This window comes from Microtus oregoni, unplaced genomic scaffold, assembly GCF_018167655.1.
Source record: "Microtus oregoni isolate MIOR12 unplaced genomic scaffold, Mior012 000037F_ref0000500, whole genome shotgun sequence".
Lineage (NCBI taxonomy): Eukaryota > Metazoa > Chordata > Mammalia > Rodentia > Cricetidae > Microtus > Microtus oregoni.
Window position 1 is genome coordinate 6,350,788 of NW_024543096.1, and position 23,490 is coordinate 6,374,277.

A 23,490-nucleotide genomic window follows, 5' to 3' on the forward strand; every position below is an offset into this window, starting at 1 on the left:
TTTACCACAAGACATTTGCATGCAGGGACATATATGTCCCTATTAACCTTGTCGATGCCTTTTTATTTAAATTTTATTTTTTGAGGTTATGACTATAGCATTTTTCCCCTTTCCTCTAAGCTCTAAACTCTCCCATAGTCGCTCCCTACTCTTCTTCAAATTCATGGCCTCTTTTTTATTATTACAATCATATATGCATATGTGTATGCATAGGTATTCCTAAATATAATCTGTTTGGTCCATATTGTGTTACTTGTGTGTATATATATATATTTGGGGCTGTTTGACACTGGACAACCAATTGATGTGCTCCTCCCTGAAGAAAATGGTTTCTCTGTTGCCCAGCATTCCTTATTTGCTTGTAGGTTTACCTTGTGGACTTTTTGCCCCATCCACGTTGACATATATTGTTGTCATTGGTCAGCCCATGTTTGGTCAATCATGTTGATGAGAGGTTATGGGTATAGCTTCTAACATAACTAGAAGACACAGAATCAGTGAGCTCCCTGTGCCTCTGGCTTTTAAAATCTTTCTGCCCCCACTTCCTCAATGTTCCCTGAGGTACAAGAAAATTTCTAGCTCTTCCAGCTCTCTCTACCTCTCTTTTTCTTTTATATAGGGAGTGTTTACTTTTTTTGTTTAATTGACTGACCTGCAACACTAACCCATTGTTTGTTTATATCATTTGTTATATAGCAAGAAAAGATGTTTTCTGGGTTTCAAAAACTGAGTTCTCAATAAATTAGAAATATTCTGCTTATAGTTTGAGTCTTATACCATATTTAACAAATACTGTTTTAGCCAACAGCGTTTAGTATTCATTTTTCCCAAGTACTAGTAGAGCTATATAAATAACAGCTGTTACAAGAGAGTCTGCCTTTTTATCTGATAACATAAAGAACCCGTGCATGGGGTAAACAGAATGCTGAAACACCTGTACCTGGTTTGGAACCAGCAGAAAGTTGAAGTCTCTAATGACGCTTGTATAGTTTTCAGATAAAAGGGAAAATGGTAGTGCTAGAATAATTAGAGTGCTAGTTTAAGCTAGTCTTTGCCCTAATTCTGATTTAGCGCATTGTCAGATCTCCTGTCAATTCTCACCATTAATTTTTCTAAACTATTTCCCAGCTTTTCTTGTCCTTTCCCCCCGCCTCACAAGTGGGGGTGCTGGCTTTTGTCAGCATAGAATCAGAAGATAGAGCAGATAGGAGGTGGAGGAACAAGAGGTGAGTAAGATTAGGTAGGTGTGTACAAGATGGTCATGCAAATTTTATATATAGTCTTGCCCTTGAACTTTTGGGAATTTCTGATGACTGGAAAGTAGCATATTAGGTTAATGCTGCTTAGCAGTTAAGAAAGTCTTTCTTTAGCTTCTACTGTATCAGCTACCAGGTTAACTGTTGTTAATCTGCATTACAAAGGTGTTCATTGTGTGCAACTGCAAATAGCATTTTCTTATGGAAAAAAGACTAGTGTTTAGTAATCTGTATAGTTTATAGGTTCTATAATGTCTCTCATTGAGTTTGATATGAATTGGGCTGCCTTTTTGAATAAATGAAATCATGTAAATTTAAAATAATTATAAAGGCTAAAAACTACATTTTTTAAATTTCAAGTGTATTTTTAAATCAATCATAAGTACAGAGCAGTATGTCCTAAGTTAACCAATAAAAGTCTAGAATCCTGACTCTGTAGTTTTCATTGTGTAGGATATAGTACAAGTTAAATACACTCACATTGTAAAATTTCAGAATCTAAGACTCATTGGGGCATCAAATACCTACTACATTGGGAAGCTGAGACAGTCGATTTAGTAGACATAAAGCACACTAATTAGCTATTGCCTAGTCCATAGTAATTAGTATAAAAGTATATAAGTATTGGCTAACATTTATTTTTATTATCGTTTTTAGTGGTAAAGTATTTTAAAGAATGAATTAGAGTTCAAATCTTATCTGTAGTGACTGGTTTTATTAAAGTTAATAAGCATATACCCCTATTTCTATTGTCAGTATTGGGAATTACCCCTAAGAATGTCATGCTTAATTGTACAAATAGTACAGATGTGGAGGATAGTTACATATGGGTTCACCTTCATGTGCAGGCAGCATTAAGTAACCAGCACGCTAGTGACTGACTTTTCTTACTGCTTTGTTCTCAATTCTCACCACATATTTTCAATACTTATTTGTGCACGTTAGCCTTTTCAGTAAAGACACAGATATTTTTAAATGCCTAACAATGCATATCAGAGAAAAAATTGGTATTCCCTTTTCCATCCTTGAACTTCTATCTTAATAGCCTCTCTTGAGCAGAAGTAGCAAATTATCAGCAACTTTTTTTTTTCTCAAAATACTCTGCACACATGTGCGTATGCCCACCCATGTCCTTTCTACACCTTGGCCCTCTGCACACGTCCTTTCAGCCTCACCTCATCGTGACTGCTCACAGCTCATTCCCGCCTGGGCTTTGGTTAACAGTCTGAGCATGTATCCACTGTCATTTCTCTTTTCCTCTGTAGAATGCTTCGTTTGCAATTTTTTATTTCTCATAGTGTCACAAAAAAATCCTTTATGTATTTTTTCTATGTAAATTTAAGTTATTGGAATTACTATGTCAGAGAATATGTATTTTAATTGATAAATACCAGTTATAATTTGCTCCTCTTATCCTCCAACTAGCTTAATGTCAGCTTTTATATCTTATCTAGCTGATGTGTGACAAATATTGTATCTGTGTCTGCCTAATTTGCATGTTTAAAAATCCTTTGGTATTCTCTACTAAAAATTCTTTGCCAGTTTTTTTAAGATTAGTTTTTTGCTTATATTTTTGAGAAATCATAAGGAAAGTGGCTCTTTATGTGTTACTTTACCCTTAGTTCTTTGTCTCTTGACTTATTGTTATAAAAATTTATATATAGAAATTTAAAATTTTATGTAGTCAAGTATTTTAAATTAGTTATTATGGTGTTTGAATTTAAAACTGTCCATATATTTTCCTCCTGCAATTTCTTCTTATATTTTAGTGTATCTTGATTTTTTTTTAAATAGAGGGAGATATAGGGAGTAATTTATTAACTTTATAATAAGAATAGGAATTAGCCTTAATTTATATTGTAATTAGTTTGCCATTCTAACACCATTAAAACATTTTTATTTTACATTTTATCTTCAGTGATTGGCATTGTATGTTGTATGCTAAGCTTAATTGCAGATTTTTAATGTTCTCCTGTAGTTCTTCGTATAACTACTATTTTATATTTTGTCCTATGTGTAGGGTACTTTAAAAATAGTTTCTCAGTTGATGTTTTACTCTGTCAAACTTTAAATCATGTGTAAAGCCATATGCCTGCCCTTTTACAGTCTCTAAAACTGATTTGTGTGTGTACAACTTCATGATTTCAACTCAGTTTAAAGAATTATTCTTTTTTTCCTAGCTTTTAACCTAGACAACGAGCAACCAGATTATGATATGGATTCGGAAGATGAGACATTATTAAATAGACTTAACAGAAAGATGGAAATTAAACCTTTGCAATTTGAAATTATGATTGACAGACTTGAAAAAGCCAGTTCTAACCAGGTACTGTACCATGTAAAGGTGTCTCTTTATAATTAAACTAATTAACACTTTAGCTTCCCCTCATCCAAGTGTGTTGTCGGAATGTGCTGCATTTTACTGTTTGTTGAATTTCTTTCTTTTTCTGACATCCTAGAATTTCTGTGTGAAATATTTCATTATTTTCTTGAATAGGAGCATGGAGAATAACGTCCTGAGTTTTTCCATATGGATTGAATAGTGTTTGAGTGCCTTGATCCTTTGTGTAGTTGCTATGTTTTTGATATTTCCACACCTAATATTGTTTTAATTGGATTTCTGAGGTAGTTATCTTAAATCTTGTTCAGTTGCCCAAATGTATACAAGTTTCCATTATTTTCAATGAGTTTTAAATTTAATAACTGGCATATTATTCAAAATGCTAAGTTATAGAAAATCATTCACAAAGTAATGAGAATTTCTTTAGTAAGCAAAATTTCACAAGGAATTTAGAATAGTAGCTGTCTTTCTAGAAAGAATTAAACTGCTCATGTCAGGAGACTTTAAGTGCTTATCCTTTTGACTTAATGACCTCATGTCTAGAATTATCTGCAGAAAAATAAATAGATTGCTGGGGATGTTGTTCAGATGGGATGCTCTTACTTAACATGTGGAAAACCTGGTATCATCTCCCTTGCACCACAAAAATTAAAAGAGAGACATTTACCTGTATGATGGACTATAATGCGGGCATTTTAATAATGAGTTTGAAAGGTGACTAATATCAGAGGGTATTGTTTATTGCATGATACTAAGTTTTGAAAAGAGGATATAGAATTTACTCAGCAACGAGGTTTAGGTAAGGCATATTTGCATATGTACAGTAAGAAAAAGAAGATACAACAAAATGCCCACAATGGTTGTATTTGGATGATGAAATTATTGGGGATTTTTGTACTCTTTATGCTATTTTTGTCTTGCAAGCTTGCTATAATAAAAGATGTATTTTTGCATAATTAGATTTTTAAATAAACTGTCTTAAAATTACTTTTGGTATGGTGTGGTATATTAATGTGCTAATTATTTATAAGGAAGTTAGGGATATAACAAAAATTGCAAATAAACTATACAATCGATTATTAAATTTTTTCACTAGTTTACCTAAAAATTGATTCCCCTTACAACTTAAATTCTTTACATCTCTAAGGCAGTGGTTCTCAACCTATGGGTCATGAATGACCTTTTTAGGGGGGGCCACATACCAGATATCCTGCATATCACATATTTATATTACAATTTATAATAGCAAAATTACAGTTATGAAGTAGCAACAAAAATAATTTTGTTTGGAGGTCACCATAGCATGAGGAACTGTATTATAAAGGTTTGCAGCCTTAGGAAAGTTGAGAACCACTGCTCTAAAGTGTACCAGCTCTTCAGAACATTTTCAAAACCTTTCCATTGGAAAAATTATTTGACTGTACTGTTCACCAATCTTACCCTTGTTTTGACTGAAAGTAACACCCAATGTTCTATGGAGCTAAAATTCAGTTGGTAAAGTGTGTTTAGCAAGCATGTTCAAGGCCTAGAATTTGATTCCTAACACTGCTTTATAACCAGGTGTGGTGGCATGTGTGTATAATCCCAGCTTTTCAGAGGTAGTCAGAAGTATGACTAGGATTCAAAGATTCACAGCATGGCAGATTTAAGACTAGCCTGCGAAACATGAGACCATGTTTTAAAATGTTCACAGTTTGTGCTCACAGTTGCTCTGAGTTCAGATCCACAAGTATCAAACAGTTTCTGGGGTCCTTTTATATACAAATGTTCCCAGCAAATCTAGGCTAGGCTAGTCTTTTGGAATTTATTCCAAAATAAATTTTCCATAATGGAAAATTCCATAAGTTTTCCATAATGGGAACTCACTTGGTATGGCTGAGATTATAGCATCAGAAGTCTTCTGTTCCCCGCTGAATTGATTACTATCTTAGTGTCTAGGCAAACAAATAGATGATAACATTGAATGAGACAGATAAACAAGTTCTACCTTTGTACAGCTTATTCAAATAGGAACAGGGCTGGGAGAGCCGGCTCAGCACTTAAGAGCACTGTCTGCTCTTCCAGAGGGCCTGGGTTCAATTCCCAGCACCCACAGGGCAGCTGACAACTGTCTATAATTCCAAGATCTGACACCCTCACACAGACATACATGCAGACAAAACACCAATGTACATAAAAAATAATAAATAAACTATCAAATAGGAACAGGATAGACAGAAAGGCACACACCTGGTAGTTGATTATGCACTTATGCTTAGTGCCATCTTATTTTCTCTTTGCTTAGGAATTAGATTCTAGGCCTTCAAACAAGTTGCTAAACCGAGGACATGATAGCTCCTATTTAAAAACACAGAAGAAATAGTGGCAGAGTTGTCAACAGAGGACCGTGAGAAGACCCTGTTATCAGAACTAAGGAGTTACCCCCGAAAGGCTAGCTGTCCTCCTACTAACTCCCTGCTCCATTAATTCCTTTTGAGGGCTGTCATGGTATCACAAGGCAGAGAATTGAGTTTGTAGTAAACTAGTATTTAATAGGTTAATAGAAGAAAAACTTAAAAAGACAGGCAAGGTTTCTGCTCCTGTCATGCTGGAGGTGGCTGCAATGAAGTCTTTTTTGAGACTGTTACCAAATGCTGTGGTTACTGTCAGTCTTCATCTGTTGCTTATTTTCTGTTCACTTACCCTTATGCTGGAGCCTGATCCCAGGACCTTGTGCATGCTAAGAAATTTTGCTACTACTAAACTCTCCTCTTTATCATACAACTGTCTCCAGTGTTGTTCTTAAGCAGCTTTGTCCCTTCTGATTTTATTTCTCTGAGCTGTACTCTGCTTCCTCTTGTTCTGTTTGTTTTATTTCTTTGAGGCAAGACCTCTCACCTTGTTTGGCTGTTCTGGAGCTTCCTGTATAGCTCCGGTTGGCCTCAGCCTCCTTGAGTGCAGCTGACTTGTTGAAATTTTATTCTCAGTGTTTTTACCCTGTGCATTTGGGAGTGATGTCATCTTTTTGCTGATTTTAATGGATATAATAAGCCATGTACCTCTGCTCATGACTTCTTTGAGGGACTTCTGGATTTTTTTTTTCTCCCTCTTCTCATAAAACCTCTTGGCATCTCCACCAAGACCCTTTAAATTAACTGTCTCATCCCAGATGGTCTTCCATGTCTTTTTAAAATCCTCTTTACTTTGAGACAGCTAATTCCAGTTCCGGAACTTAGATCATACGTCATACTTAAAAGGGGGAAATAATAGAGTCATATTTCTAATTACTTGGCAAAATTATAAATATATAAATATATAGTGTAAATATAAATGTTGATAATTACATGTTGGTAATACCAGGCGGTGGTGGTGGACCCCTTTAATCCCAGACTTGGGAATCAGAGGCAGGTGGATCTCTTGAGTTCAAGGCCAGCCTGGTCTACAGAGCTACTGTCTCTAAAAATCAAAAGAAAAAGATGTTAGTTTAGATAAAAGTATTAAAGATAACAGTGGATGAGTCTAGGTCTAAAAGTACACAGGTGTTCTTTGAAATGGTTTATTCTTGTAAGCTTCTTTGTACATTTGTAGTCATTTCTAAGTGAAATGGTTTTGTTGTTGTTTTGCCACAAGCTACCTTAACTAGCGTTCTCTTTCTTTGACTTTCCTCTCAATATCAATACCTTAATAAAATACTTTGTAAAGCAGAAGGTCTTTTTTAGGCTGGCCTTAAAGTTGCTGTAGTTCCTCCTGCTTTACCTGCTGGGTGTTGGGATTGCTGGTTTGTGAATCATGCCCATTTTTTAAAGCAAACATTTTCTAGAATGATTTTTAATGTTTTCAGTTATAAATCTTGTTATCTCCGTAAACTAACACCCTCTTCTCACATGCTTTCTAACACTGCTCCTCATAGGAAGACCATTTACTTCTTGCCTTCTACCACCCCTGCCCCAGTTAGAAAGCTTCTAACAGTATGTGGGGGAAATAGAGACCCATCACCCATGAATTGCAGTTTCCTTCCTTCCTACCTTCGTATCTCTTTTTATCCTCTTACAAAGGCAGAATCCTAGCCCTTCCTATTTGCTTGTATAACATTTCTTACATATCTCATTTTTACTTACCTTTTCTCACATCTCTTAAGTCTTTGTCTTCTCAAAAAAGTATTCTAGGATCTTTGTTGCCAAGATAACTCTTTCATTTAATCTCATCTTTTCCAACAAACTTCCATCTTGTCTCTCTCTTTTTGTCATATATTAATTTTCAAAGGATAATTTGAAATACTTAGTGCCTTCTACATAGCATAATCTTTTACTCATACCACTGAATTCTTTAAGTTCAAAGTAGTCTCCAGATTGTCATCCAGGAGCCTCTTTCAACCTGTGCTCACCTCAGTGTCCCTGTGTTATATCAGATGATATTAGCCACATTTGATGATTTTGGTTTTCTCCTTTTCCTTTGCCCTTTTCTGTCATGCGTTAATATTCACATTGGTGTCCTGTCCTCAGCTTACTCTTTTATCTTAAGTTCCCATCAGCTTCTTGCTGGCCCTCAAGTTCTATTTCTACCTGCTAAGCTCCAGGCAATATTTCTCTATAACATTTCTAACATAGCAGAATTTTCAAATTCATCATTTTCACACCCATCTCTTTCTTTCTTAATTAAGGGCATTGTCTCTCATGTAGTTGACCAGCATTGTATGCGATGGTTGACTTTTTTATAGCCACTCACAGCCTGTGTATCCTAAATAAAACCAGTGATTTTTGTTTTGAAGTGTCATGTTGCCTTATCCACCTCTTCCATTTTTATGGTGTCTCATCTGGACTTTTCATTATGCTAGTCGTGGTTTTATTAAAAACCTTTTTTTTAAGAAGGAGGAAAAATTATTAAGTGGTTTATGATAAAGACTCTTCTACCTGGCTCCCAATGCTCTGCGCCTCTTTATAGATCTTCCCTGTTCCCTTTGCCCAGAAGGCCAGGTCTGCATTTCTAACCTGTGGTTTGTACGCAGTCGTCTAAATCTCAGTCTGGTGACCTTTACTAAACATTTCACAGTTGCTTAAAGTCCATCATCACAGCCTGAAAAAGTAGCCACACTGACTTCTATCCTGCTCCTTCTACTCAGCTAAAATCCATAGTGAAGTTCCAGGATTTGTATCAGTTCTATTTTCCTGGTGCTAGATTCCTGCCAGAAGCTATGAGATGAGAAACAGAAGAGAAGCTAGAATTATGGCATCTTCCTGTGTTGTGGGAGCTCAGTCTGTTTAGCCAATGACAAATATGGGTGACTATTAATCTGTAATTCTTAATAACCTATATAGTTTTAAAAACTAAAGTTTCACATTATAAAAATAAACAATCTGTAGGCAGCTGTACAGAGGACAATGACCTCAAAATTGTGACAGTATACAAAAATATCGCAATCAGAGGTAGAAATGTGTAGTGCACTGTGACATAAGTATCCCTACTTTGGGGCTGGAGAGATGGTTCCAGAGGTCCTGAGTTCAATTCCCAGCAACCACATGGTGGCTCACAGCCATCTATAATGCAGTCTGGTGCCCTCTTCTGGCCTGCAGGCATACATGCAGATAGAACACTGCATACAAAATAAATAAATAAATAAATCTTTTTAAAAAATCCCTAATTTACATCAATATACAAAATATCCTAAACATAAGTATAAACATACATACAATAGGACAAAAATAATCTTATACTTAAAACAATGTGCAAAATATTTTTAAGAGAAATAGAAATATATATATACAATGACATAATTTTGCATTTGTGTCAATATACAAATTATTTTAAACAGGAATGGAAAAATAATTTTTTTTTCAATTAGCCAAAATCCATACCAATATAAAGTATTTTGAGATTAACAGGTGTTTGGGGGGTTAAAGTAGATTTTATTATCTACCTTTTATCATTTCTGTATCATATTCCTGGGAAGAGTCCTAGAACATCTTTTTTTTTTAAAGATTTATTTATTAATTATGTATACAGTTTTTTAATTATATATTTTTTTATATTTATTTATTTATTATGTATACAATATTCTGTCTGTATGTCTGCCGACCAGAAGAGGGCACCAGACGTCACTACAGATGGTTGTGAGCCACCATGTGGTTGCTGGGAATTGAACTCAGGACCTTTGGAAGAGCAGGCAATGCTCTTAACCACTGAGCCATCTCTCCAGCCCCCTAGAACATCTTGAATAGTCAAATGGTTCTTTTTCAAGAAAAGTATCTTGATACTGGGCTATTTTGTTGTCTCGTCCTCTCTTTGGCTTTCAAAACATAATTTTTAATAGTTGCACTATAGGCAGTGATAGTTTTATTGCTGTGTGTTATCAAATCGATGAAAGAAATTCTAAATTTAAATTTTTTTAGATTTTTAAAATTTTATGAACAGTGCTGCTTGCCTGTTTGTATGTGCTCCATGTGCATGTCTGGTGCCTGCAGACATAAGAAGTTGTTGTATCAGCTGGGACTGGAGTTCAGGGTGGTTGTTATACCCATGCAGCATTGGGAAACAAACCAGGGTCCACAGCAGAGCAACATGTGTTGTTCACTGCGGAGCCATCATTCCTGCCCTCAAATTTAGTGTTTATAGTTTCCATTACAGCTCAAAGTGTTGTTTCCCCCAGGTTTGTTTTAACTTTGTATTGCTGGGAAACCAGCATTGTTCACATTGCTGCAGAGGGTAGTTGTCTTAGCACTATGTGGCTAGGAAAATTTTTTTTTATAAATGAAAGCTGTAGTGAAATCTTTGAATGAAAGGATGGATTACATAGATTTTTCTTTAGTAATTTTCTCAAATATACAGGTAGTGGAATAGTGTGATTTATTTGTTTGGCATTTTGGGTTTTTTGTTTGTTTTCTTTAGGGTCTCATTAGGTCAAGCTAGCCTAAGGCTCCTAATCCTCATGCCTTTACCTCCTAACCGTTGAGATTACAGGTGTTTTGCCACTAAGCCTGGCAATCATATGAATTTTAATGGATTAGTTTTGGTTCCCTGTGAACAAGGAACATACTGTTACTTAGCTGTTTCATTAATAGGCTTAGAATTGAAATAGAAGATTTTTGATTTGAACGCGAGTCTTTTGAAAAGTAATTCATGGCTGATGTTACTGTGCTTTCTCAGGAATCCTGTCCTTGAGACTTTGTGATTATGTCAAATCTTCATTGCTGTAGTTTGAAAACCTTTTCCATTTTCTGGGCCCTTGATAAAAGTCTTGCTTTTTCTTCAATTTAATACATGTATATTACTTAGTGTGTTACAGTGTATATTTCTACTTAATTGAATGCTGATATTTTTTCCTTACGTTGGCTTTCCATAGTTGTGTATTTGGAGTCATTTGATAAGTAGAAATGTTTATTGTGTTATCTAAATAAAATTATGTCATCCTTCACTATGTTCAATGTAAACCAACCTTTATTGCTCATTCTTGAAGAACATAAAGTAAAAAAAATACCATTTAGTACTTTAAATTTAATGTAGGTAATTATAGTTATACCAGCAGATTTGGAAAAAGAAAGGTAAGACAAAGGTGGTCTGTAGTGAGTCACCCTCACAGAAAAGAAATGCAACCTCTCCCAGAGGAAGAGCTCTTGCACTGTCTGCCTGTATCTGATTTCACCAATAATCTATTCTAAATTCCTAAATTCTCTTTCAGAATTTTGTGTTTGTCTTGCTTTTATTTACATTTTGTAAGTTTCTTTAGAGAATTTATCTTAGTTTATTTTCCTCTTCTCTACAATCTGAACTAATGGTGAGCTGGTAATATTTTTTTTGCCCGATTTACTTCTGTAAATAAAAAAACTTCAATTTTCTTTTGTAATTTATTTGTTTATTCAAAATATATTGACACTGCAAGGCCTTGGGTTTTTATTTGCCAGCAGACTTAATGGTCCTTGATACCACAGAGCTTCTTGTTTCCTCCTGTCTGTTGATACCCAGGTGACCAGGCAGCTCAGAGTAAATTTACTGCAGACCTTTTTCCAGCCCCTACTCACTCCCACTGCTTTTTAGTGACTAAAGTGCATGCTAAGTGAGAGGGGTTTTTAAGATTCTCTCAAAGTGTTAGGAAAAGCCCAGCATACTCGTGCCTACCTGTAACTGCACAGTGAGAAGCTGAGGACCACACGTCAACAAGCACCAATAAGTAAATGGCATAGGGTTTTGATTTTATAGATTTTTGTAAAATATAGCTGACATTGGAAAAATGTCAGTGTTTAACTATAAATTGTATGTTAAATTATTAATTGTACTATAGGATATTTAAAAAGAAAACTAAAGGACATTGTAAGCTGGAGCAAAGAGCACCAGAAAGGAGTAAATGGAGATGGTTTAGTAGTCAGTGTGGTGTGGGATAAGAATCTCTATTGGTCTGTTGACTGGAAAGGAGCTCTTGTTCTCCTCCTCTTTCTACAGTAGACTAAGTTGTTGATTTAATTAGCAAAGATTGCAAAATAGTATCAGCAACACATACAACATAGCACAGCATTGTTTTTCCTGGCTTCTAGAACACGAGAGCAGCCCATGATGCTGCTGTGATGCTGTCAGTGTGAAGTAGGATGTTATGAGCTTTAGGAAGTCTGCTCTGGACAATAATAGTGTGTAGGTCAGTAGATAAGCATTCACCTAGCCTGCGTTAGATCCTAAATTCAATCTACTACACTCTCCCAAAGACACATAGATGTACAAAGAAATCGGAGAGAAAGCTCAGTTCTTGTTCTAGTCCTGTTCTTGTAGACTTTAGTACTCTGTTACCATTCCAAGAACTTTTTTAACAATTTGAAGCGATCTAAGGTCATGTTTAGAGGGTCAGGGAAATGGCTAGCAAGTAAAAGCAGTAACAAGTCTGATCATTCAGTTCTCAGAACTCAAATGCAGTGGCCTTAATCTGTAATCCTGATACCTATAGGATGGTAGGTAGAGACAGGAAATTTACTTAGAAGCTTGCTCACATGCTTGCTAACCTAGAGTTCACAGTGCAGCAGCAGAAACAAGACCCTGCCTCAACAAGGTGGAAATTGAGAACCTACTCCTGCAAATTGTCCTCTGCCTCCACACAGGAGCAATGGCATGCTCAGGCCTTCATTTACATAGACTCATACAAGTTAAATAAACATAATTTTTAAAATAACTTTAAGAAAAGATCATGTTTAGAAATGCTAGTCCTTTTTTATACTCAGTTGTCACATGGACTGGAATACATGTGTTTATTATTAGTATATTCTCTTCCTTGTATGAATTGCATATATAAAGGTAAACCCAATACTCGGGCTGGCTTAATACAAGAAATTTCTTGTTCTTAACTGTTCCCTGGTTCAAGATACCATCGTGTTTGTGACAAATGCTTTCCATAAGAGCTCTGACATAGGCTTTAAAGGGTTTATTTCTCCTTTATGAATTCAGCAAGCATAATGGTGATGTACCTGTAAATAAAATGTGTAAAAAATTTGCTTAATCATATATACTGCTTTATTCTTTGAGAAGATCAGACCATTCATTTAGCTTTTTAGGCAGAATGCAATGCAGGTGTCAGTTGCTTACAATGATCTCTAAATTACAAAAAGATTATGTTGTTTTAAGGCTGGGAACGTTGAAGTGATGTAGCAAGGTTTTAATGGTTTGGCTGAGTGGAGCTTGGTAGTGTTTGCTATCATTAGTCATTTGAGCACAGTGACATTGAAGAGCTGCTGAAAGCTTACTCCTCAGTTGATCTTTTGACCATGTGTTTACAGTATTTGTTTCGCATGTCCTAGCAACCTTATCATAATTAATAGCAATAGGAAGAGTTTTATGTGTGCTTGTGTGAGTATATATGCATGTATATGGTAGGGCAGCCGAATTATAATGGACCAGTTACGCAACTCAGAGTCACTGCATAGATTTAGGGAAAGCAGTGATTAGTGCATTTATTCCGTTAAGCTATGTCAACACAGGAACTCATATGAGAAATGTTTTGTTGAGTCATATCTTTTTGAATGACTATATATATATATATATATATATATATATATATATCATACAGATCAATGTGTAATATTAGTGAGAAAATTCCCTGCTTATTTTTGACTTCTAGGGAACATGTCTTAGGTACTATCTCAACTTGTGAAAAAAGACTCTTCTCTAAAGTGACTTGGGTGGTATCACTTCAGCAAGGCTTCCCAGCCTTAAAATGGCATTATGTTTTTCTAATTTATAGTTCATTTAAGTAAGTGACACCCCCATTACATTCTGCTAAAAAGTGAGTGACTGGTCTGGTCTTCTCAAGGACCAAAGTACTATATACGGTTAAACAAATTTTTATACATTTTAATTTTGAGGAACATCAGCTTTATGTCAGTATCTTGAACCGGAAGTGTTGAGAACAAGAGTTTTCTAGCGTTTAACTAGCTCTACTAGTGGAGTTACTTTTATATGTAATTCGTACAAAGGATTCAAAACTTGCATAATTTTGAAATCTGTCCTTTTATTTATCAGTTTCAAAATAGTCATCACAATATATTTTGAAGGTAGATAAAAAGAAATTCATATTTTCTAGTTTCTACTGAAAACCAAACAGATAGATAGATGCTAATAAACTTGAAACTAGGCAACTTCAAATGTTGTAGAATCTTCTTATATCAGAAAATTGGAAGACTTCTAGGTATCTTCTATTCCAGCATTTATACAAGATATATCAATGGTAGTCCTTCCAAGTATCACTCGTCCAACTTTGTTAAATATTTGCATGTGTGTGTATGTACGTATTTGTATGTATGCGTGTGTATGTATACGTGTGTGTGAGTGTGTATAGTCTAGAGGTTTACACCTGCTTTCTTCTTCAATGACCCTCTGTCTTTCTAGTTGTAGTTCCTTACTGAACCCCGTGTCCTGAGCCCCTTATCAAATATTTTAAATAGTAGAACCACTACCTCCCTGGGCAAAATACTGATTTTTTTAAAAAATAGCATCCCGACTTAGGTGTATTTTGTTAGGTTGAATAGAATTACATCTTCACCAGCAACTCCAATATCTAATTGTAATTATTTAAATGGATCCCATTTTCTTCAGTTGCTGTAGCTTAAACTGATTTCTTTCTCAGCATTGCCCTTGATGACATCTTGTGCTTTCTGTTTAGCTTGTAACGCTTCAAGAAGCAAAACTGCTGCTAAATGAAGACGATTACCTTATTAAAGCTGTATATGACTACTGGGTAAGAAAGCGGAAAAACTGCAGGGGGCCATCCCTCATCCCCCAGATTAAGCAAGAGAAAAGAGATGGCTCTACCAACAATGATCCTTACGTTGCATTTCGGAGGAGAACGGAGAAAATGCAGACTCGGAAGGTAATATCCACATTGTATTTCATTGACTGTAGTTTGATTGTGTTTACTAGAAAACCGTGACACTGATGACCTGGAAGCCTGCCTTTCAGTTGATCTTTTGAGCATTTGTTATGCCTGCCTTAGCAATCTGTTAATAACTAGTTTCGACTCCCAGTTGTAAGTACAGGAAAAGCTGTGTGTGCCTATACACTTGCAGGTTTTGAGTTCACTTATGAATCACTTCTATTGGAGAAGCTAAGAATCTGAACACTACTTTTCCTTGGTTGCTGGGGAGTTTTGAAATGGCATTCTTGTTCGTACAATTGAAAATGGTCTTGTTGCCTTTAAGTTTTATGGTCTCTTAGGAAGTAAGGAAAACTTCTTTAAAAACCTGTTCTGAAAATTACCAAAAGTAACAATGGCATCTTTTCCTCACTTTCTTAATTTTTAGTTGTGTCAGATTATAAATTAATAGACATGTCTACATCTGAATTCCAGAAGTGTGAGTCAGATTTTAAAAGAACTAAAATTTTGGGCTGTGGAGTGATATATTAAAAATAAAAATGGAAGTATTGTTTCAGAGGATTGTTCGCTGACTTGCATTTATCATAAGGAAGGAATAGTAAATACAACATATGGCATCATAGTCTGTTAACTTCACAAGAAAACAGGAACACTTAAGATAAAAACTGAAGAATTATAATTTGGAACAAAGCATTTTCTGTGGATTCTTGTTTCTGTTGACATTGAAAGCTTATCTTTGTCAGCTGTTAATGTAACAGCTGTGAGGTACAGCAGATGCCAGGATTTGTATTATTTTAGGAAAAACTCTCCTACTGGTTAATAATTAGAATTTTTGTATGAGGTTTTTTTTAATGAATGTGGTTTTCCTAAACATAAGAGGATGGATTTCCCAATAATATATGGCTGTCACTAGCACAGACCTATTTCGTAGTTTAGTGCCCCAGTTTTAACAGAGAAGAGCTAAGGATTTGGGGGTTGTAACATCTTAATTAGAAAAGATTGAGATGAGTTAAATTTGTGACCACAGTAACTGTTTGCATGTGGACTGGCTGTGAAGAAAGGCTTGTCAGCATGGGCAATCTGAAGTTGTCTTTTGAAAGCAGTGTTGTTGGTTGGGTTACACCGTGAACATGACTGTTAATGATCGTTTCTTGAGGGAAAGTGGGATTGTGCTTCTTCTAGTGAGAAGGTGTGAAAGCTTTGAAATTGATGATTTATTTGCATATAGGTGACATTCCGGATGTAAAAGTATACTTAGATCCTTTTTAGCTGTGTATTGTTAAAAATTGCTAGTAATTGTTTCTTAAATTTGGCATGTCACCACCCCACAATCACCAAACCAATTTTTCTTGACTTTGCTTCTCACCTTTGTCTAGCTCACTATTTTCATTTTCCTCTGTAGGGTACTACATTTTCCTTTTCAGTACTCATTGCTTTTCATTCTTCTCTTCAATTGTAGACTAGATGGATTATCTCTGCCACGCACTGTGTGCTATAAACAAATGTTAATTGTGTTTCAAAATTAGAAAGATGGGGAAGTGCTTCATAGATCATGCACACTAGGTATAGAAGAGGTGGGCAGGGTGGGGCATGCAGGGATAATACTGTTGGTCATGAGGCCTTGCTCCCTTTCTTTGCTTCATTAAATAAACTAGAAAACACTTATACCTTGTTCAGAGGTCAAAAGGACTACTGTTTGCACAACAGTGCTTGCATGGCAGTCTAGAATTTAGCCATAAGTCACTGAACTAAAATTAACTTCGACATTAATAAGTGCTTTAGGGCGTTTTTACATCAGATGATCTTATCTGAATGTACTGGTTAGAAAGTCCTAATCAACATGTGTATTTAATATGGTAACTACATAGTTACAGTCTTATTTATTGCCTGTGCCATCTGTCTACCTCTTACTCAGAAAAAATAATTGGGTGGGAAAGGAAACTCCCAGGTTCCCAGTTCTACCTGTGCACATCAATCATCTGTGAATCATCTTTTGTTACAAAAAGATATGCAGTTGATTTCAAATGACAGCAGTTTAAAAATCACTTCCCTAGGGATTTGATGGTAGGTACAGAAGTATAATTTTTAGCTGCATAAGAAGAGTTAATCCTGAGGAGCTGGAGAGATGGAGCAGTTAAAAGCACTTGCTGCTCTTAGAGAAGACCTAAGTTTGGCTTGCAGTTTACAACTTATGTAACTTCAATCCCAGGATGACTCAACACTAGGGCTTCTGTGGGCACCTGCACTCATATATACATAGGTGCACACACATACCATTAAGATAAAATAAAACATAAATGAAAAGGTTTTTCAAAAGAAGCACGAGTTGGCGCTGAGACAGTTATAAGAAGGGGTAAAGAGTTAGAAACTAGAGAGTAAGGCCATTTGAAGAGAACAGAAACAGTGTCAGTGTGAACTTGTTTTTAATATTGATGAAGCATAAAGATAAGCCTGGGAGAAAAATACTGCTGTGCAAGAAAATAACCTTGGAGCCATAGTAGGACATAGGAGCCGACCTGAAGAGATCTGGGAAAGTTTGAGCATCAAAATAATGAGAGTAATGAATCATAACTCATAGAATAGCCCGTGAGCCCATACTTAAATGGGAGGTTAAGGTGGAGACTGGGTACATGTAAATGTTTTTAAGTCAATACTCAAAGTGATGTCTTCCCTCATTTCTAACACTGTTCTCCACCTGCTGGTCCTCTTCTTAATACCTGCAGATAGTCTTTGTCTTAGGGTTTCTATTGCTGTGAAGAGACCATGACCACGGCAACTCTTATAAGGAAAACATTTAACTGAGAGGGCTTGCTTAAAGTTTCAGAAGTTTAGTTCAATATCAACATGGCAGGGAGCATGGTGGCGTGTAAACAGCTGTAGTGCTGGAGGAGTTCAAAGTCCAACATCTTGCAAACAACAGGAAGCTTGAACAAGAGACCTCAAAGTCTGCCCCTACGTTGACGCACTTCCTCCAACAAGGCCACACTTCCTAATAGTGCCATGCCTTTTAGGGGCCATTTTCTTTCAAACAACCAGTCTTCCCTTATGTTCTTTGTCATATTAATATGACATATTAATGCCTCCTTTCAAGATCTACTCATCCTTTTTTTGTTGTCATGACTACACATGTACACATCTGTGTACACACAAATTTAAATCTAGATTCTACACATTGGAGGAAATGTATTTGTCTTTCTGAGTCCTGGCTTATTTTATTTAACATAATGATCTCCAATTTTATTCATTTTCTTTTAAACTTAATTTCATTTTTATAGCTGAAAAAAGTTTCACTATGTATATGTGCTTTTTCTTTATCCATTTATTACATCTTTTTTAGATGTCATACATAACTTTAAAAAATCAATAGAAATAGTTTAAACTTCACCATTTGGCAGCCATAATACTAATAATTACTCCAGGTGAAAGAACCATTGAACATTAAACTCGTGAGAAAAAATTTAATGACAAACAATGCTTATGTAATTATACAGCATACTAGGTTAGTTTAAAAGAGAAAATAATATTTTAGCAGGTAAACCTGACAGGCACCATCCTAATTGAGTAATCAGCAATAAGAGGACAAATTGTGTTATCTAACTCTTGATAGGGTGTGAGACAGAGTCAATATCATTTCTGTGTTAATTATGTGAAAAACATACAACCTGAATGTAATCATGGGAAACGTCAATGAAACTTAAATTGAAGAATACACTATAAAAATAAATATTCTCCATTTAAAAAATGGGGTCATGATGATCACGAAAAAGGAACTTGTCCAAATAAAGAGTATTAGAAGCATAGGAACTAAAAACTCTCTTTAACCTTGGAGTCAAACTTAAAAAACGTTAATTTTGAAAATTACCATCTCACTAATTTTCTATTGATCTTAGTTTCCAGATTTTGGTTGCTCTGCTGTGATTATATAAAAACATTATTTTTGGAAAAGCAGATTAGAATATTAAGGGACATTTGTTCATCTCAAATTTGGAAAATACTGCAAATATTATGTATATTTATACACCTAACTAGAGATTTAAAAAAATCGTAGTTAAACTTTAAACCTTTGGGAGATCTGGTTAAATATCCATGGAAAATATTTGTGCTGTTTTTGTAACTTTGTATGTTTGAAATCATTTTAAAATAAATAATGTTTTGAAGAGTAGAACAGACAGAGCAGAGAAAAGAAAAGGCTAAGAAGGGTAATTTAAGTGGGTGTGGCATCGTGAATGTTCACTTTTTGATTCTTTGTATCTCTTGTGCACATTTGGGAAGCACACAGAATATTAGCAGAATAGTAGGCATTTTAATGTTTGCTGTTGATTGTGTTCATTTTTTTTCAGTTAAAAATTATTTCCCGTTTACCCTCAAATTGCTTACAGCTATGCTCTACATGCTACCTTTTGTTACTGAGTACTGATGTGGGGGAGGGAGATAAGGTCAATTTTCTTTTGATAAAATAAGATAATCTGTTAGCATTTAAAAGTACTCCATATGCAGTAACATAAAAGAATATGATTTATGCTATTTTCATATGCAGTAACATAAAGGAATATGATTTATGCTGTTTTCAGTAGAGGAATATTTTCCAAGTCCAAGAAACTATGCAAAAAAAGAAAAATAAAACTCAGGACTTAATATTTTCATTCATAATCTCTTGTAAACCTTTGATATTCTTCAGATTCTTTCTAATATTGTATTTAGTTGTTAACTCAAGAGTGAGAAATTGCATAAGTGTAGGTCTGCCTAGCAGAAAGTATTAGATGAAAAGTAGGAAGGGTCTGTATTTAAATGTGGCTCTGTATAAGTCAGACACTGTGGGGACATGGACTGAGAGCACACGTCACTGGTGATTTTATATTCTCATGACTACTGCTTATTACAATGAAACCATCTTTTATTGAAGTTATGTTTTATGCTTAAAAGTTAAAAGTTACCAATGTTTTGAAGTCTAAAGTTTTTGCTAGATCCCCTTCAATGATGTATCTATCAAAGCATGAGAATGCCATTTCTTGAGGTGCTATCAATGTACTGTTTTTAGTTTTCTGAGTTGCTAGAAGTGAAGCTTTGTCATTCTTCTCGAGTATATAGACTTAGTCTATTTTTTAGGTACCTTGATCTTGGTAGAACTGTTTTTATCATTGGGTAGCATGTTACTGCAGTAAAAGGATTTCATAATTTTTATATACAACATTTTGTGTCAGTTGGATTTTTTTCTATATTGGAATTATTCTTTTTGTGCCATTAGTTATCAATATATATAAATTTTCAAAGTTAAACAGATGAGTTCTTGTGGAGTTACTATTTGGGTATTTGTTTGTTTGTTTTAATAATTTAAAACTTACTCAGATTTAGTAAGAGCTTGTTAAATGAAACTGGAAACATGGATAATTTCATTATTCTCTAAAATTGTTATTATTTCCAAAGAACCGTAAGAATGATGAAGCCTCTTATGAAAAGATGCTGAAGCTGAGGCGGGAGTTCAGCAGAGCCATAACAATTTTGGAAATGATTAAGAGAAGAGAGAAAACCAAAAGGGAATTATTGCACTTAACTCTGGAAGTCGTGGAGAAAAGGTAACATTGCCACTGTTCATACTAGGGCCATGCTAGCCAGGCTTTATGTCCGTAGAGAGTGATTGTATAGTGGAATTTCATTTTTAACTTACATTTGTAGTAACTAGTTGTTTTTAAAGTAAACGTGCTATGGTTTAGACTTCATTTGGGAGAATTTTGGTATAAAGAATTAATCTTTTTAGATATTGTCAGAATCATTGTACTTCTTTTTTTTTTTTTAACAAAACCGAGGGATTATTTTGCCCTTTTCTTTATATTAGTTTTTCTTCAGCACTGTTTAAAGGAAATGAATGGTTGAAAGGCAAAATTTCCTGTTTCTATTCTTCAGAATTAGTATCTACAAAATATTTTCCTGCATAATTAAATAGACTGAAGTTCCATTACTTTTTAGGGAGTTTGTGTTACTGCTGAAGTAAACATTCTAAGGAATATTCGCAGTGCCTGATTAAAAAGTACTTTATGTGAGAAATTCATTTATCATATGCCTTAGACTTTTTAAAAGTTTCTTGTTGTGTTTTTAACTGAATTTTAAATACAAAGTTTGTTGTTTCTGTAACTTTTTTCTTAACAATAATCTGATACCCTAAAGCTAGGCTTGGTGGTCCATAACTGAAATCTGAGCGGTTGAGGTTGACACAGGAAGATCAGGAGTTGAAGCAAGTTTGAGGCCACTTGGACACTTGAGGCTCTGTCTCACCCCTTCCCATCCCCCCAAATTGATAGTTCTATTTTGCTCATTCAATTACCTAAAATGGCCTGGAGATGGTAGCGCACGCCTTTAATCCCAGCACTTGGAAAGCAGAAGCAGGCAGATCTCTGTGAGTTGGAGACCAGCCTGGTCTACAGAGTGAGTTCCAGGCCAGGCTCCAAAGCGACACAGAGAATCCCTGTCTCAAAAAACAGAAAACAGTTACTTTAAATGCCATAATTTTTAATATATTTTTCTTAATCATTAAACTCTGCTTTATTTTCTTATACTTTATTATCTTTTCAAGATATCATCTGGGAGACTATGGGGGTGAAATCCTTAATGAAGTAAAAGTTAATAGATCGGAAAAAGAGTTATATGCCACACCAGCAACTCTTCATAATGGAAACCATCACAAAGTTCAAGAATGTAAAACTAAGGTAAATAATTCTTTGGAGAGAATCATGGGTGGTAATATTAATCACATAATATGGTGGTAAAGGAAGGAAGTAAATGGCATGGTTTGTTGTCATGTCGTTACTCTAAGTGAGGTCTTTAAATATAGCTGACCTGTTAGTCACCTCCAGTACCCTACCTCTGTGACACTAGCTCTCGTAGCTAGTGTTTACATTACAGTTTGAGGTCATGTCTACCAAAGTTTATTGTTTTGATGTGCTGTCTGCTTCTGTAGAGAACAGGGTCATTGCCAGAACCAGCATTTGCCAGTTACATACCTTGGTTAACTTTAGAAAGTCCTCTACGTTCTGGAATATGGCTTATTCCAAGTAAAAGAGCTAGCCTTGGTGAACATTTTATTTTTAGGTTAAAAAATTGTTTTTATTTAGTGCTCATTTGCTGTATTCAAGTATTATTTAACTTGAGTATGTAAAAATTCATAGAGCCTTTAATAAGTTTAGATAAGCATTGACCTGAAGCATCTGAACAGTAAGTAGAGACTACTCTGCAGCAAGATTTTATAAGTGACTTGGGGTGTTTGTGGAAAATTCATCTTTTAAAAATGTCATTGTTTTTTATGGGTTCATTTTTAAACACCAAGGAAGAATGTGGAGCAGTATGACTCCTCCTCATTCAATTCATGTCAGTTCAACCAGCAGGTTCTTATTAATCACAGGCATCTAGCCCACATCGAATTCCCTTTGAATCACACTCACAAAGATAGCCAAAAAAAGTTAGCAGCAACAAATGTCACTTTGAAAACTACTTTTTAATCCACCTTGTATTAGTCAGAGCCTTTCCTAAGAGTATGATTACTAAGCATTTGAATATAAAATTTTAACTCATAATTATTGACAGAATTACATTGAATCAATCTTTAGATCTTATCTAAGTAAATAGAAATAGCCTAACTATTATTTTTAGAGATACAGTGTAATATATTATTGTCTTATCCTGCACACATAGTTACTATATTTAATTTTCATTCATCCGACCTTAAAACATGAAGAATTACTGAGAATTTGGAGATTTCCTTTTGATCTAATAGTTTATACCCAATTATCCATCTCTATCAAGCAGCTTATATTTCACTAAGTATGATTTGTCCCTCAATCAGCATTTCTGATGTGTGCACTATTTCTCATTCTAAGGTAATTTTAATATCTTGGCTATATGATTCAATATATAATTTCCTTAATAATTTTACACTTTTAATATTGTTTTTTCTTTGTTGCTCAGAACAGTCTTTCCAGCATTTTTTTTTTTTAAGTGGCAGTTCTCCCTTTATCAAAAGCAATACCAGCCAGTGTATAAAACGGAAACAGGTCTCTGCTTTGTAGAAAGAAGGAGGACCCAGCTCTTCAGTAGGCCCCTTTGCCAGATGGACTCCACAGAACCCTGGGGTACTTGAGGACCATTTGATTATTGTTCAGTCAAGGCAATAATTATATGTTGTAAAAAATGAAAGTGTTTGTTTAGCTCAGAAATTGTTTTTCTCAAAAGATTACCACATGTAGACAGTTTTAAAATTGGACATAAGTGTAGAACTAAATTAATAAGTTTGTGATCTATTCAGTTACTTTTAAAATAAAGTAATGAATTTTGTTCACCAGCACAGTGGATTTAACTAAGAATTAAATTTAAATACTTTAAAACACTGAATGGTTTGATAATATAACAATCTAAAACTATTTATAAAAACAAACTTAAACACCATAATTATTTTTCATTATAAATTACAGAAAGTAAATCTAAATCATGTTTCAGTTTATGACCATAATAAAGTTTTCATACTTAAAACAATAATTCAGATTAACTCCTAAAGAAAAGTGTATGTTTTTCAAAGAGCAGCATAGTTT

At 34.8% G+C, this 23,490-nt stretch overlaps 1 protein-coding gene across 2 annotated transcripts in view; it reads left to right on the forward strand.

The window, feature by feature from the left end:
* The window catches only part of Epc2 (enhancer of polycomb homolog 2), a 95,157-nt gene that overhangs the window by 51,889 nt on the left and 19,778 nt on the right, over positions 1-23,490 (forward strand). For both annotated transcript variants that reach the window (XM_041631489.1, XM_041631490.1), the window contains exons 3-6: positions 3,437-3,582; positions 14,705-14,911; positions 20,339-20,487; positions 21,483-21,615. In XM_041631489.1, the coding sequence (XP_041487423.1) occupies positions 3,437-3,582; positions 14,705-14,911; positions 20,339-20,487; positions 21,483-21,615 (635 nt within the window). The remainder of the gene's footprint in view (positions 1-3,436; positions 3,583-14,704; positions 14,912-20,338; positions 20,488-21,482; positions 21,616-23,490) is intronic.